General features: G+C 33.3%; 2 protein-coding genes across 2 annotated transcripts in view; both read left to right on the top strand.

Moving 5' to 3' along the window:
• Positions 1-577, top strand: part of LOC136032981 (integrator complex subunit 6-like) — a 59,708-nt gene extending 59,131 nt beyond the window's left edge. The window contains exon 14 of the mRNA XM_065713496.1: positions 147-577. Within this exon, the coding sequence (XP_065569568.1) occupies positions 147-292 (146 nt within the window). The 3' untranslated portion in view covers positions 293-577. The remainder of the gene's footprint in view (positions 1-146) is intronic.
• A 9,298-nt stretch (positions 578-9,875) lies between these two features.
• Positions 9,876-15,960, top strand: part of LOC136032974 (influenza virus NS1A-binding protein homolog A-like) — a 100,360-nt gene continuing 94,275 nt past the window's right edge. Inside the window, exon 1 of the mRNA XM_065713482.1 lies at positions 9,876-10,081. The gene's annotated coding sequence lies outside the window, so the exon portion shown is untranslated. The remainder of the gene's footprint in view (positions 10,082-15,960) is intronic.

The raw sequence follows: 15,960 nt of genomic DNA, 5'->3' as shown, positions 1-15,960 counted from the left end.
AAAAGAGTTTTGAAAAAGGTAGTTGATAGTGTGGTGGTATTTTTGAGGAGCGTTGTACTACGAGCTAGTATTACCGTTTCTTAATAGTCAGCATGGTTGTGCTTTCACCGTGTCATTAAACGTTTATCTTCTTTTTCATCTTACAGATTTCAAGCCCATATTAAGCCATTTAAAAGCGGTAAAAGGACCGAAAATAGTTCGAGAAGCTATTTTAAATCAAGTTGTTCAAGAGGCTTTGAGGTTCAAGAGACATGACCTCGTTTTGTTTGTTAGACAATATTTTTGCAGTTAATTTTTTGACTCGTAGAAGTTCACGGATATTTTCATTTGTGGGGAACTTATATGTATTAATGGGTTCTGTTTTTAGTTCTCGTTTCTTTTCCGTATTTTCTTTCAAGCTCACTAAATGCTTGAGGTTTAAAAATCTCTGTGGTAACTATTTAGAATATCACCGGCTTTTTATATACTGTTTTGTTAGTATACTGAATATAACAAGTTTTTTTCCATTTGGGGAAAGAGAGAATGCTATTGAATTTGTGCAATTTTCTAAAAAAAAAATTAAATTTTTTTTAATTTATTTTGTTTTGCGTTATGCTGGCTTATGCACAAGAATTTTGCAATTGAGAATTCTATAAACTGTGAATTACACGAAAATTGTGTGAACTATTGAAAAATTAGGGAGCTAATTAATAATGGAGAGGTACTGGTCATTTAGATTGTGCTGGTACTATCTTTAGTTTATCTCTAATAGAATCAACTACAGTGTGCATGAATTAAAGTTGTTTGAACATACAGATAGAAATAAGCTCTGAAAGATTAGATTATATTTAAACCATCATATTTTTTTATATTGTAGTTTTGAAAAAAAAAATGCGTTAATTATTGAAAAATTAGGGAGCTAACTAATAAGGGAGAGGTACTGATCATTTAGACTGTGCTGATACTATCTTTAACGATAAAAATTAGTTGATACCTAATAGAATCAACTACAATGTGCCTGAATTAAAGTTGTTTGAACATACATATAGTAATAAGCTCTGAAAGTCTAGATTACCTTTAAACCATGATAATTTTCTTATATTGTAGTTTTGTATTAAAAAAAAAAAAAAAAAAAAAAAAAAAAAAAAAAAAAAAAAAAAATCACTTTCTTTCTTTCTTTTTACCCCTTTCGTAATTGTAATCTTTTTCATGGTGAATAAATTGTATTTTTGTGAATTTGAAGGAATAAGTCGTAAAATTAATTTCTTTTAAAATGTCTTTTTTTTTTGCTTTGCCGCCTCGTGTGGGAAGACAGCCGTAGAAACTTGAGAGGGGCTAACTTGGATGAGAACTAAAAGTTTTAGTGTCTGTCTTGTGGCGAAAAGTGTTTTTGTGGGTAACCAAACCCTGTCCTGTCCAATCATTTTTCTTTTACTTTTTTTGGCGTGTGTAACCAAGAAAGGTAAAGATATAATTAATGAAAAATAATATCAAATAGGTGGAAAACGAGGATTTTTTCAGCCAGTAGCAAAATATGAAGACGAAAAGCAGTAAAATATTTTGAGAGGATCTGGACCTCTGCCAAGTCATCCTCAGTGCTCAGAAAAGAAAAAAAAAAAACTATAAAATCTAACCTTTCGAAGTAAACCTAACAAGAAGAGAAAAGTTCTTTGTTTTGTTTTTACCTTGGCACCCAGTAACCTCATGGGTATCAGACAGCGTAATCGCTTTATTTTTTTCATAATCTCTAAAAGGCTGGTAGAAAACCCTTGAATATATCATTTCCAAAATCAATATCTTTAAATATATCCCATTATTTGAGTTCTTTCCAAATCAATAGTAATGCCTTAGATGGGAGCTTGACCACTCTAAAATAAGACCCTTGCGGGTATTTTTTTTACCCATTTCCCGAAATTACGCATATATTCTCAAGTTCATAGCTTTTGACACGTAATTTTAAATTTGGGGATTTTGTATATTTCGAAATTCCGTAAAGGATATATGATTTGATGTATATGTTGTTGACAAAAACTTCTTTTTCTTGGATTTTAGGTTGCTATTAACCCAGGCTACTCCTTACAACCACTGATGAAAATAGTTAATTACTTAACATATTGGGGATGTATTTGTTAATTAATTTAGATTTTTTTTTGGCCTGTTTTAAGGCCTACATAGCATCCAGAACAACGCCTGAAAAAAGGCGTATTCAACAAAACAGGCTTTTAGACATATGGTGCTATAGAAACATCTATAATAAATCTAAAAATCCGAAAAAATGTCCTTAATATTAATCGGCCATAAAACTTTGGCAATAAGAAGGGAGCAGTTATTTTTTTTTTTGTTAAGTTACTCTCAAAGAAAAGTAAAGAGCAATATTATAACTTAAGACCAACGGAAATAAAGTCACAATGATTTAACCAGAAAACGGCAAGAAATAACTATCAAAGAATAAATGAAACCTGAAACGAACATAAAACAAATAATATCATCAAACATAAAGATAACAAATATTGACAAATCTTAAACCATTCAGACATTAAACTGTATCTGTTAAGTCAAACTTAAAATGAATAGAATTTACGACAAAAAAGAATTTGACAACTTAACGCCCCTTTCCCACCTGTAAGTATTCTATAGGCTGTTGCTTCACTTGTGCTATATTAAAAACTAAACACATTAAAAAAAAATAATTATAATTATATTTTTGAGAATTTGAAAAATTCTATTTAATGAATCCTTGAATTAGAAAATATTCTATGAATTAATATTTTTTTATGGTAAATATTCAGTGTTTCCATTAGTTCTTTCGTTATCTTGATCAAAGCCGTATCAAAGATTTTTGTTTCAGGCGAAGGGGGTGGTTATCTTTGTTTAGGGGGAGGATTTCAGAATACCTTAAGGCGCATAAATTTTTTTTTTACATACAATTTTGTTTATAAGTTGGACAATTTTCGGGGGGAGGGGGGGGGGGGGTTAATCCCTCCCCCCTGGACATGGCCTTGGTATTGACTTATATAGTAGTTTCATGTTATTTAATAGTTTTTGTTGATGTTTTGAAGAATTAAACGCATCATTCGAAATATTTATAGTTTTCAATAAGACGCAAACGACGCAGTAGCCTTAAAAAGGTTTAAGGTGGCGAGGGGGGCAGTAGCCAATATCTTTTTTGTAGTAATTTCGGTTCGTTTTAAGTTTGACTTAGCATACATCTAAGATCTATTCGTTTAAGGATTTATCTATTCATCTATAACTTATTATCTTCATTTTTGATGTTATTATTAATTATAATTTCTGTTCATTTTTAGTTCTATTTATTCGTTAACATTTTTGTCTGACCGTTTTAAGTTTGAATCATTATAGAACTTTATTTATGCTCATCTGAACTGTATTTATACTCGTTATAATATTGATCTTTACTTTTCTTTGAAAAACTTCTTTGTTTTATGGTTTTTTTTTTTAAATTAATTTTGGTTTCTTTTCTATTGCTATATTATGGAATAGCTTGTCTTATATATAATCCTGTCTTATATATAATTCCTAAAATCCGAATTTTCGTAATAAATTATTTCTCTTTTCATTGGCCGGCTTGTCAATACAAAAAATATTGACTAATTAATTGTTAATTAGGCACTTACGAAGGAAAAGTTGAGGCTTGCGACCTCCGAAAATGTTAATATTTCAGCAATTTTCTGTCCAACTTATGGAATTTTGCTTCACTCCTAAATACATGGCCTTTCCAGAATAAAATCTTATGCGTGCAACTTGTGGTGATTCTGGCAATTTTTATTGATATCAAATATCAAAAGAAGTTCAAAGCTTGATAAAGATGCATCATAATCGTAAGAGTATCGTAATCGTAAAAGGTATTACCTTTAAAGCGAGTAAATACATCAACCTAACGTCATTGATTTATTGAGCAGATTTAGCTTTCTTAACTAAGCCTGGACGAATATATACGTGGGAGGGGTTATACTCCCTAGAATCAGAAAATAATTTTATGGAAAACGCTTTTTTTCATTATCAAAGAAAATAATAAAAAATAAATAAAATGTGCCCCCGTCTTAAATTCTGAGATCTATCTTTTTTTGTGTCTTCATTAAAATAAAAAGCATTCTCTTCTCCCTGTGCTTTCGTTGATTGGTGCCCCTGAACTATACAAAAGGGGAAAAAACATGCCAAAATAGCAATGGCTTCAACTGATCACATTCTAAGTCGCTCGCTCTTTGGTCTCTCAAAATATTGTTAATTGATATTTAATTACGGTTATCTGACATTCCTTAAAGCTTTAATGAGACTAATCAAGATAATTTCCTTTCACGCCTCAATTATGATTGAGAGGGCTGGGTGTATTGTGTGAAAATCCCAAGTTTACAATTGAGCTTTATTCAAATTGCATCTCTACACATAAAATTGATTATACCAGTTTCAGAACACTCGAGAATTGTAATGACGCGTTTAATATCCACGTGACAGAAAATGTCGTCAAAGCAACGACTGTATACGGAACCGCAAGGAGAGTAATCTTCACAAATTCAAAATTATAAGTAGTAGAAATTCTCCAAAAAAATCCAGAAAGCTCTTAAAATTACCTAAAAAGACCCAAAAAACCTAAACATAAAAGTCCACCCCTAGAAGACATTAAAAAAAAAAACATTTTACGGGGGAAAACCTTGAAGTGGAAGCACTGGTGTTGGGCCTAATAGTTATAAATACCATTTTGCTCACTCTTGCAGTCCAGATCAAAGTCCCTTAATTATGCGTATTATCGATTGTACATGCATTGGTTTTATACTATTCTAAACAAGCCTAATGTACTGAAAGAAATTTAGGTTTGGAGCATAGAGATCCAGTATTAGGCTAAAACACTTTTTTTACCTACTTGAATCATATCTGTAAGCTCTTGGGCCATGGAAAAACCAACATATAAAAGAAAAATAGGAAAAGATATTGTTTTTTACTAAAAAGGAATGACAAGTTTATTCAAAACGGTTTGAAACTTTCGTCTGTAAAGTCCTGGGTGTTCTCAATATACTAAGGAAATACAGTTTGAGCACTAGTCTTCCAAAATGGGCCAAACACTTTCTCTCTAATTGGCTTAAGACTTATTAAGTCCTTGCGTTAAGGGCCCCAATGCACAAATGGAAATTGAGAAGATATGTTAGATTCCCAGAATTGTGACAGCAGTAAAGATTATTTTTGAAAAAAGCAAGGGATAGGAAAGCAAATTGTGCATTTCCACTTTATTCGATCACTTTCTTGCAATGCTAGCTTGTAAAAATCCCAGGGATGGGAAGCATTAAATTAGGTGATATAGAATATGTTTACTCAGACAGGAAAGGTGGGGTGCATATGGAGAGTGAATGTGAAAATGCGAAAGGTGTTATATGACTTATTAATCAAAATTATTCATGTGTCGATTCTAATGGAATCAGGCACGTCCGACTGGTCGGTTTGAACAGAATGCAAGCATCCTCTTTCGTTCTCGAGATATTCTCAGCTTTATGATACACTCAAAACGTATTATAACCAAATTTCCACCAGTGCTGTTGACCAAAAAGTATTAAATGCACGACTGTCCCACGGCTACAAAAATTGCCACAACGCCATAACGTAATTTGACCACAAAAACATCACTCATCCTAATCTGCAGAAAGATCAAGTGTCAAATAACCATCTATAGGAAAGCTTCTCCTCAGAGAAGTTCTAAAGGAGGCTCAGAACAGGTAGTTAAATTACCGTTTATTTTAGCTAAGATTCGTAGCCTGATTTAAAAATATTGGCAAAACCCCATTAAATAGCCCTTGTCCAGGGTACTTTTTAGCTTTTACAGGAATCAAATGTATTTGTTCGGATATTTTGAATCTGAGGGTGAAATTTGTAGAAAAAATCGTGTTTTGTGATTCAAGAAAAATCAAAATTAAAACGGATTACAAACAAAATTATCGCCTCTCAACCCATGCCGCATACTCTCTTGCAAAATCAAATAGCACTGGTAAATATATACGAGGTTCTATAAATGAGGTAATGTTTATGCACAACTCGATGCCTTTTTTATGCTACTTCCAAGTCTAATAATAGTTTCACCCGCAAGAATTTAACATGTGTCACTCTTGTTTTAACTTAATAAATTAAACCAACGCTTAAGAAAAGAAAAAAACGGAAAACACATGGGAAATATATAATTTGGCTATATATTTGCACAATTTGGGGTCGGAGGTAATATATTGGCAGCAACCTCAAAATATGTTGACTACGATTTTTCTGTGTAATATGAAGTAAATTGTTCTCTTAACAAGTCTCCTTCTCAATAGCCCCAATTGTGCAATAATATCCCTATTTTTATTCTTAGGATATTCGTTTGTGCAAGACCAAAGAATACACTTGAAAAACAGATTTTAACTTTATAAGTTATAACATGCAGGAAGTTTTTATTAATCATATTATCATGTTTTCTATCATTATTATCAGCATTCTTCAATCATTATAAAATAACGTTTGATAGCCGACAGGTTTGAAATTCTTTTCAACTCAAGTATAGGTATAGTTGTCTTGACAGGTCAAAAACTCGCTCACACAGAAAATGCAGCGTCATCAAATATTGTCCAAAATGGTGATAGTACTATAAGAATATTTAGTGGTTAAGTTTAGTGAATCTAACTGTATTTGACAAATGTCTGTTGGGAATATGACTTCGAAAATTCGGTATGTTTTAACCACTTTTCTTCGAAAAAAAAAGGAACGAAGCTGGTCCCTCATATCCATGATCACGGAAAGAAGGAGTTTTTGGAGAATTCGTCGACCAGTGAAGTGTCGAAAGATCTGACCGTCGCAAACAGTTTTGAAGCCACAACAAAAGAAGAAAATATTCTATTCCATTTTTATGTATGTGAAATTAATCGTGTTTTCTTTTATTTTTATTCTTTTTCATTTTGTTACTTAGCTTAAACTTGAAATATCTTGAGCTCAGGAAATGAGTGTTCCTTGTTTAAAAGTAAACCCATTTTAGTGCTCCATCAGGGCAAAAAATAGATATTAATATTACTACTTTGTACTTTTAAGCTTGTTCTACACAACTAAAGGAAAAAAAAATTAAAGAGAACACGGTTTTTTGTTGAAAACTATCAACAAAATTTTAGTTTTGGGTATATAATTTTACTATGGCAGTTTGTTACTTGCTCCACTTTGGTTTACAAAATTTTGAGCCAAGGTGTTAGATAAATTTTTTGAGCCAGGTGTTAAGTAACAAAACTACCGAAAAGCGTAAGAATATCGGATTTGTAACAATTCCACACGATTCAGATCAAGACATTAATTATTGCCTAGAAACGCCCCAAGATGTTTCCTTATAGTTTTCCTTGTTTTATGTACTTAAAAAAAAAGATTTCTGGTTCTTCTAAACATTTTGGAAAAACGTCACTGAACGCCTTTTGTATTTTTGTAAGTAGGGCTCTGTATGAATAAGGAAGCTGTCAAGTCTTGCCTAGATCTGGGAAATATTAATAGTAGAATCGCTGTTGCTGCTTTTACGACTATAATGTTCAAGGTATATATGCCCCTAGCCTAGCTAGAGCATATATTACTTACGGCTACAGGAACAACAAGATAGTATTCCTGGTATAAATATGATATTTTTATTGGGGATACCTAAAGTCCGGCTGGTACAAATAGGTATAAGCAGTATCCTAGCCTAGGTAAAATTGGTGCAAGAAAAAACAGTAATGGCTTCAGATTCCTGAAATTTTGTAGGTATAGCAATCTAGTTATAACTAATACAGTGTTTGGTCATAAAATGGAGCAAAAGTTAATATGGCACTCATATGATGGTAAGATGGCCGACCAACTTTATTGATAATGTTTTTGTAAATCGAAGTTTGGCAGAATCGATACAAGAAACTAGGGTAAATAGGAGCATTGTTGATGATGTCGAAAGAGCATCTAGTAATGTCTACGGTTAACCTACTGCTGAGATTTTCGAAGGGTGGCTACCTACCGAGAAGCTTTAACGCTGGTAGACTAGGTGATGAGAACTCGGAAGAGATTTTCCAGAAACAGTTGAAATTGTAAACTGGAGAGTACAAAATTTGACAATATAGATGGATGGAATAATTTCAGGAAAATAATTTGTTATCTTTGAAGTAGTAAATGGTGTCTTAGGGAAGAAACTAGGAATATTAATGAAACTGGTTTAAGCTTGGTGGGAAAGTGGGGGTTCTGTACAAAAAGTATTGAATGATCGGTCATATGAAAATAAGATCAACATAAGCAAAGTAGAGAACTAATGAAAAGTAAATTAAGGAGGAGTGAGTTGGAGGTCAAGAATAAACTTGCTGATGATATGGAAGGTGCATTCAGATGGCAAAATAGCAAAATATTGCACTTATAAAATTGAAAGGGTGTAGTCAATCTGGACTTTTCCCGGTTAAATATATGATCAGGATCACAGTTTTTGATAAAGAGAGGTTTGAAGGGAGATGGGCAGAACATTTTGAGAATGTCCCAAGCGAGTGTATTCAACTGGAGTCTCAGGGTGTTTTTTTTATACAGCTAAAAAAAAGTTTGAAAGAATAGGAAGATAAATCTGCAAACCAAGATTAGAATATTGGAAGTGACAGTGGTCAAATATGGCTAAGAAGCCTGACCGTTTTGAAAAGAGGATGAAGATTTACTAGATGTTTTCCAGAGACATTGCCTACGGATTTTCTTGGGTACCTGGCTGACTGATCGTATTTCAAACAAAAGGCAGTACGAAAAATATAGGTCAATCCCGCTTTCTAGGACTATAACGAAAGAAAGGTTGAGATGAGTAGGGCATGTTTTGTGAATGAAGGATGACAGATTGCCCAAGATTGTCCCCCTCGGCCAATCGTCTAGGGCTAAACGGAAGGCAGGTCGTCCTCGCCTGGGGTGGCAGGACGTCATAAAGAAAGATTTGAAGAAAATCGGAACTTCCTGAGATGGGGTAAAGAAAGGGGCTTTGAATCGATGAGGATGGATGGGAATGAGCTGTGTTGGCCTCAGGTGGCTTGGTCCTGCAATGAGTTGTTAGTAGCATTAGCAGTAGTTGCGAAGTCAGAGATAAAATACTGAAGATTGTGAATATGATTTTTGAAAAAGAAGAATCATTTGTACAAAACCTTGAATAAATTCCTCTATGAGAAAAATGTAAAGAATGAGCTTGGTGATTGTAAAAACCATAGTTTGGTTTCCCTAAGAAGCAAATTATTTAGCTTGATGAAACTTTGGTGAAGGTTCTATCCTTGTATGGCATCCATCCAGAAAGGTCGGCACACATAATTACTTTTAAATAACTAAGTGCTCGTTGAAAGTTTCGTTTTAAAATTTTCAGCATTTGATGTTTCTCTTAAATTTTAAGTTAAAAATCTAGAAAATAAAGTTTTATTTAATACCATAACAGAATATGTTATCCGTGATGATTTTAAAGATAAAAAGCCAAATTTTTATTTTTTTTAAGCTGTTCATCATTAATATCGCAGACACAAATTCTGTATAATCTCAGAAACCAGAATTAATCTTTCACAAAAAGAGTGCGATATGGATGGAAATTAGTCAATGACGTGAGGCATGTATGAGCTAATACTGGTGCTGTGAATAAGTGGATAGCTCTATTGCTAACTATTTCTGCTAGCAAATCCTTTTTAGCAACTAGTTAGCATATTATCGTTATGCCATAATGCCACTTAATTAGATAGCGGAGATACCTGAGATAAGCCTAAAACCTTCGCGTATAGCATTGTGAGCATACCTATGCGGTTAGATTATAGTCTTGGCGATAAAATCGTCATCGTAAACCGACAAACAGAAAGACAACCAATAGGAAAGCAAGAATCAGTGGCTGCAAATACAAAACTACTGAAAACATTTACGAATCCGTTGTCGTTGCGACTGGCAATAAGGCTGATACGCATTACAATTCTTTTTTGTCGCTTCTATATTTTTGCCTAGTTGCAAGTTTGCGATTTCGTCTAATTTTTCCACTTACTTTGTTTACTACTTCACTTCCTGCCTGATTGCAGGCTTGCGCTTGTTATTTATTCTTTAGATTGTTTGGTTTTTAAGTAGCTGTGGTGGAAGATCACCTAAGGTTTGTGCTCATTAATTAATCTATTTAATTTGGTAATCTATATTCAGAAACTAGGCTAGTTCTCCCTGAGCAATGGCGTACCATTTCCAAGATGGGGGGAGGGAGGTGAATCTCGCAGAATTTACTGAAATTGCAGAATAGCAGCTCTCCTGAAGGAGATATTAATAGAACAATAAAGGAGAAAATGTTTATTGCTAGCCCCTGTGCTAGCTGGCCTATTTAGGCTTAGGATTTATTAAGTAGCCTAGTTTAATTAAGTAGTAGGCTACTTAGGAATTAGGATTAATAAATTTAGGGTTTATTAATTAAGCTTAAAAAAAGCATCACTTTGAAATTCTTAGACTAGGCTACTTTATAATATGCAGCATAGCCTACCAATATGGTAAAATTCTAGTTTATGCTAGGAGTTTCTTGTCTCAAGAATTAGTTTAGGCTAGTTAGGTATCTGGAACTTTCTATAATGAATCCAGGGCTTAAAGTAGCGCATACTCCAGGAAGATGTTGTCACAATGATATGTCCACCCTTAACTATTTGGCTTTGAAAATTGCATATGTGACAAGTCTGTAGACCTAGGTTACCTTTTTAATTATTACAAAAATATTTGGGTAAGGTTTATATTAGGCTACCAGACTACTCAGGTAGCTAAGAAATAAACCTACCACTATAGTAAGAATTGCATCCTGAATTCAAAGTTAATATTCATTTGTTTTGGAAATTAACTTTACCCAACCCTGTTATATACCAATTCAGGGTTGGCTATAGATTTGCACATAGGGAGGTGGGAGTAAAGTTCATTTCTGATACAAATGATTGTTAAATTAGGACTCAGGATGCAATTTCGGTGTAAATTTGAATTTTACCATCCCCCCTTAATGTAGCCTACAAATGTATACCCTGAATTGGTATTAATAGGGGTGGGGGTAAAGTTCATTTCTAATAAAAATGCATGCTAAATTTGGATTTAGGATGCAATTCTAACTATAGAGGTAAGTTTATTTCTTAGATACCTGAATAGGCTGTTAATATAAACCATACCCAAGTTTTTTACTTCAATTCTGAGCTGTCTTACTTCAATTTTGATGTAGTTCCTTTTGTTTCAGTAGAATATTAAGCCAAATCAAAGGTTTTTATCTCAATTTTTAAGAAGTAGGTTTACAGGTCTTTAAAGTGTTAGCCTGTCAATTAAGATTGAGCACAAGTATTAGGCTCAAATCACTTATTTTGTGCCTCATTTTAGAAGAAAAAGAGGGCATGGGTGAATTTTTTCCAAATATGACTAACCATGAAAAAGAGAATAAAATTGACAATCAGAAAATGCCTTTTTTTAGTATTTTTTCTAAAAATCTGCTATTCTACATCTTTATATCTCTTTTTATCAGCTGTAGTTTTTTAAAATATAGTTTTCATTATTTCTGTGGGAAAGAAGGACTACTCTGAAGGAAACATCAATATAAAACAAAATTAATGCCATTAGGCTACTTATTTTATGTTCTGCTTGTACAATACTCATTACCTTGGCAATGCACCCTCCTCCCCTAAGTGTGATATAGCCAAAGAATGTAGGCTATATTGGACTAGAAGGAAACACTAAACATTGACATTAATATTTTATTCACCCTAGGCTATAAAGCATAGCTTTAATAGTTAGATTGTCATATTACTTTCCATTGTCATTCACAGTTCATACCATCTATAATAATGTATTTTATTCAGTTTTGCAGTAAATTACTTAGGCAAAAAAACCAAAAAACTTACAGCATGGATTTTGGCACTGAGTAATTAAAATGAGAGTTTAGTATTCTGAGTAAAAAACTATAACACAATTTGGCAAAATATAGAGCACAAAAATTTTTGACATTTATAATACAAACATTACACAATGAGTAGTAAAGAAAGAAGAGGGGAGACAAGATTTATTCATTTAGCATTTCAACTATGCTAACATGTTGGGTTTCACTTTTTTTACTTTTATCAGGAACACTAGTTTTTGGCTATGCTTAAGAGAAAGCAGTTAAAGAGTTTAAAGCAGTTTGTTTATTTATTGGAAGATCTAATCAAATCCAAGATCAATAAGGTTTGCATAAATGAGAATTCCAAAGACGACATGCTCTAATGTGACTTTAAGTCTTGAAAAAAAAACTTTAAACTAAAAAATTCTATTTTACTATATTGAGGAGAAAATGCAATTTTGAATGATACACAAATTTCTTTAGCAATCACTTTCCCCCCTCCCCCTGATAAACCATTGTCTTGAACAATAAAAATGAGACATCAGGAAATGTATTTTAATTGGTTCTTTGCTTACTATTTGTTGCCATATAGTTCTTGATTATAATACATTTCTCAAGTTGTTTTGCTTTCCATTGTCAAGAGTGTAATATAGCTAGTGATGCGAGGGGAGGGGGGGCTACATATAAAAACAATCCTACAAAAGAAAAGCATTATTGTTTACAAAATCTCAGTTTCTGTAAAATATCCATTTAATGACTCTGGATCCAGTTGGGATTTAAAGTAAGAGATTTGAGTTACAAGGCCCTTCTAAATATGAAATTTCATTGAGATCCAATCACTCCTTTGTAAGTTAAAAGTACCTCACTTTTTCTAATTTTCTGAACTACCCCCCCTAACTACCCTAAAGAGAGCAGATCCGTTCCGGTTATGTCAATCATGTATCTAGGATTTGTGCTTATTTTTCTCACCAAGTTTCATCCTGATCTCTCCACCCTAAGCATTTTCCAAGATTTTAGATCCCTCCCCCCAATGTCACCAGATCTAGTCAGCATTTAAAATAAGAGCTCTGAGATACAATATCCTTCCAAATGTCAAATTTCATTACAATCTGATCACCTGTTTGTAAGTTAGAAATACTTATTTTTTTTCCAAATTGGTTAATACCAAGTGCTGCAATGAGGTATTTATAACTTACAAGTGGGTGATTGGATCTTAATGAATTTTGATATTTAGAAGGATCTTGTAACTCAGAACTCTTATTTTAAATCCTGACTGGCATTAAGCCTCAGATTTTCCTTTTAAATCAATCTATTGATTCTTCAAATTTTGCTAGAGCTCATAACATATGAGCTCTTGGCTCATCTGGCCTCGTCACAAGTACCATATGAGCTCTTAGCTCTTGTTTGAAATCTGTGGCCACTTTTCAACAAATCAGGATGCTCTTTCTTTGATCTCAGGCACAATGGGTTGTAAAGTTTGATTTTGGCCACAGTAGTCTGGGTGGGGCCAAATACTACCATTAGTAGTACCTTTTTTCTTCCAAATAAGGTTTCCATTTGGTAAGGTTAAAGTTTTCTTGGAATTTGTATAGTAGGCTATATGTATTTCTGAAAATTTCATTCTTATAAAGCGAAGTTTTTTTCAAGTGCATCAAAGATCAGTGCGTTTTGAAGGCAGAAGAAGTGGAGTAAAAAACTTCATAGTTTTTGAGAGTAGTGTTAAATTTGGAGTACCTCAAGGATCTGTTCTTGGTCCCCTGTTATTTCTAATTTTTATAAATGATTTATGTAGAGCTTTTAATATGATTTCGTATGATCTTGACATTGGATGTGACTGGGAGAAAGTAATTGTTCCCAGCTTTGCAGATGACATTCATATAACTGTGGCTGCATGAACAGGAATTCAGCTGTTGAGTCGTATTAGTTCTTGTCTGGAGTTTGTACAAAATTGGATGAAGCTTAATAAGTTAAATTTGAATTATAGTATTAAATGAATTATAAGTATTAAATGCACGACTGTCCCACGGCTACAAAAATTGCCACAACGCCATAACGTAATTTGACCACAAAAACATCACTCATCCTAATCTGCAGAAAGATCAAGTGTCAAATAACCATCTATAGGAAAGCTTCTCCTCAGAGAAGTTCTAAAGGAGGCTCAGAACAGGTAGTTAAATTACCGTTTATTTTAGCTAAGATTCGTAGCCTGGTTTAAAAATATTGGCAAAACCCCATTAAATAGCTCTTGTCCAGGGTACTTTTTAGCTCTTGGGGCTGTCCCTTCCCCAACACCCCGCTCTTTGCGCTAAGGTTTGACTCTTTCTAATAACTCTACTTTATAAAACAATAAAAACCTTTAGCGTAAAGAGAGGGGCATTGGGGGGGACAGCCCCTTTAGTATACGGAATGCTCAAATTATTACCCTTGGATAGACAGACTTAATATTGCTGATATGAGTATTTTAAGAATAAACTGTACAAAATATCTAGGAGTTTTAATTGATGAATGTCTCAACTTTAGAGAACATATAGATTATATTAGTCTTAAACTCGCTAGGAATGTTGCCATTTTAAGAAAGTTGCAGTATATTTTCCCAAGAGATATTTTAAGAACAATATATTATTCCTTAATTCATCCTTATCTGCTATATTGTTGCAATGTTTGGGGTAGTACATTTCCTTCTCATCTCCATCGTGTTCGAGTTTTGCAGAATAAAGCGCTTCGAGTGTTATGTGGTGTAGGTTTTAAAGACTCGGTACAAAACAGGTATATAGAATGCAAAATCTTGCCTTTAGCAGGACTTATTATTTTTTATCGAAGCCTGTTTATATATAAATATTTTCAAAATTGTTTACCAACATGTCTTAAAAGTATGTTTGAATTAGGAAGTGATATTCATACACATTCTACGAGACAGTCCGATATAATTCGTCGTCCGCTTGCTATTAGTAGTGCCCGTAGATCTCAATTTTCTATTTGGCATCTATGACCCCATGCATGGAATTGTTTACCTACGACTTTGAGAAACATGGATAGTTTTTTTGAATTTCGGCGGGAATTAAAGCTATTTTGCCTTAATATTTACGGTTTTGATAGTTGAGTGGACCTCAAGTGGAGCCAAGATGTTGGTTTTGATTTTGGCAATACTGGTAAAGTGGTTTTAGTTTCTTTTTGTTTTGTCTCTTTTGAAGTGTAAATCCGTTTCGATTGAAATGCAGGGTAATTGATTTTTTCTTCTTCTTTCTTTCTTTTTTCTTTTCCTTTTCTTTTCTTTTTATTTTTTCTTCTTTTTCGTATTGTTTTATTTGTATGTGTATTCGGGTTGTAAGCCCAAACAAGCTTTGCTTCGGGCCATTTGCTTGTTTTGTTTTGTTATTTATATTAATAAACCCATCTTTCTCTCTCTCTCCCTCTCTCTCTCTCTCTCTCTCTCTCTCTCTCTCTCTCTCTCTCTCTCTCTCTCTCTCTCTCTCTCTCTCTCTCTCTCTCTCATAAGACCTTTGCACGACTAAATTTTATTCTAGTCAATTTTTCAAACAACTCAGGATGTTTCTTCTATTGAGCATAAGCAGCAATTGGTTATAAACTGTGGTTTTGACCACAGTGGTCTTGGTGGGCCAAATGCTGCCATTGGCAATATCATTTGTTTGCAAATAAGATTATTTTGTGGTAAGGTAAAAGGTGAAGAATATGTAATTGGACCTCACAGTCCCACTGGTGGTACTGATCCAGTGCTGTCACTTACTTTAAGTACTTTACTTGAAGTACTACTTAAGTAAAATTTTCCAATACTTGTACTTGTACTTAAGTAAAAACTCTACGGTGTACTTATTACTTGATATTTAAGTAAGATTACGAAATACTTATTACTTAAGATACTTTTAATGTACTTGTTTTTCAAATACTTTACCTTTGACACGAAAATTCTGTGTGTGTGTGCTTTGGCAATGTACAAGAAAATATCACCTTTAGATCTAGAGCAAACTCAGATATAGCTTTTGTGTGTCTGTACTTTGGCAATGTACAAGAAAACATCACCCTTTAGATTTAGGGTAAACTCAGATATAGCTCCATGCCCTATCTTTGGATATGAAATAAGGTACTTGTTTTTGGCGAAAAAAAATTATAGTATGATTAACACTTGGTTA

Source organism: Artemia franciscana, chromosome 1 (assembly GCF_032884065.1).
Source record: "Artemia franciscana chromosome 1, ASM3288406v1, whole genome shotgun sequence".
Lineage (NCBI taxonomy): Eukaryota > Metazoa > Arthropoda > Branchiopoda > Anostraca > Artemiidae > Artemia > Artemia franciscana.
Note: the sequence above shows the minus strand (reverse complement) of the source record. Positions and strands in the feature narration are given on the sequence as shown.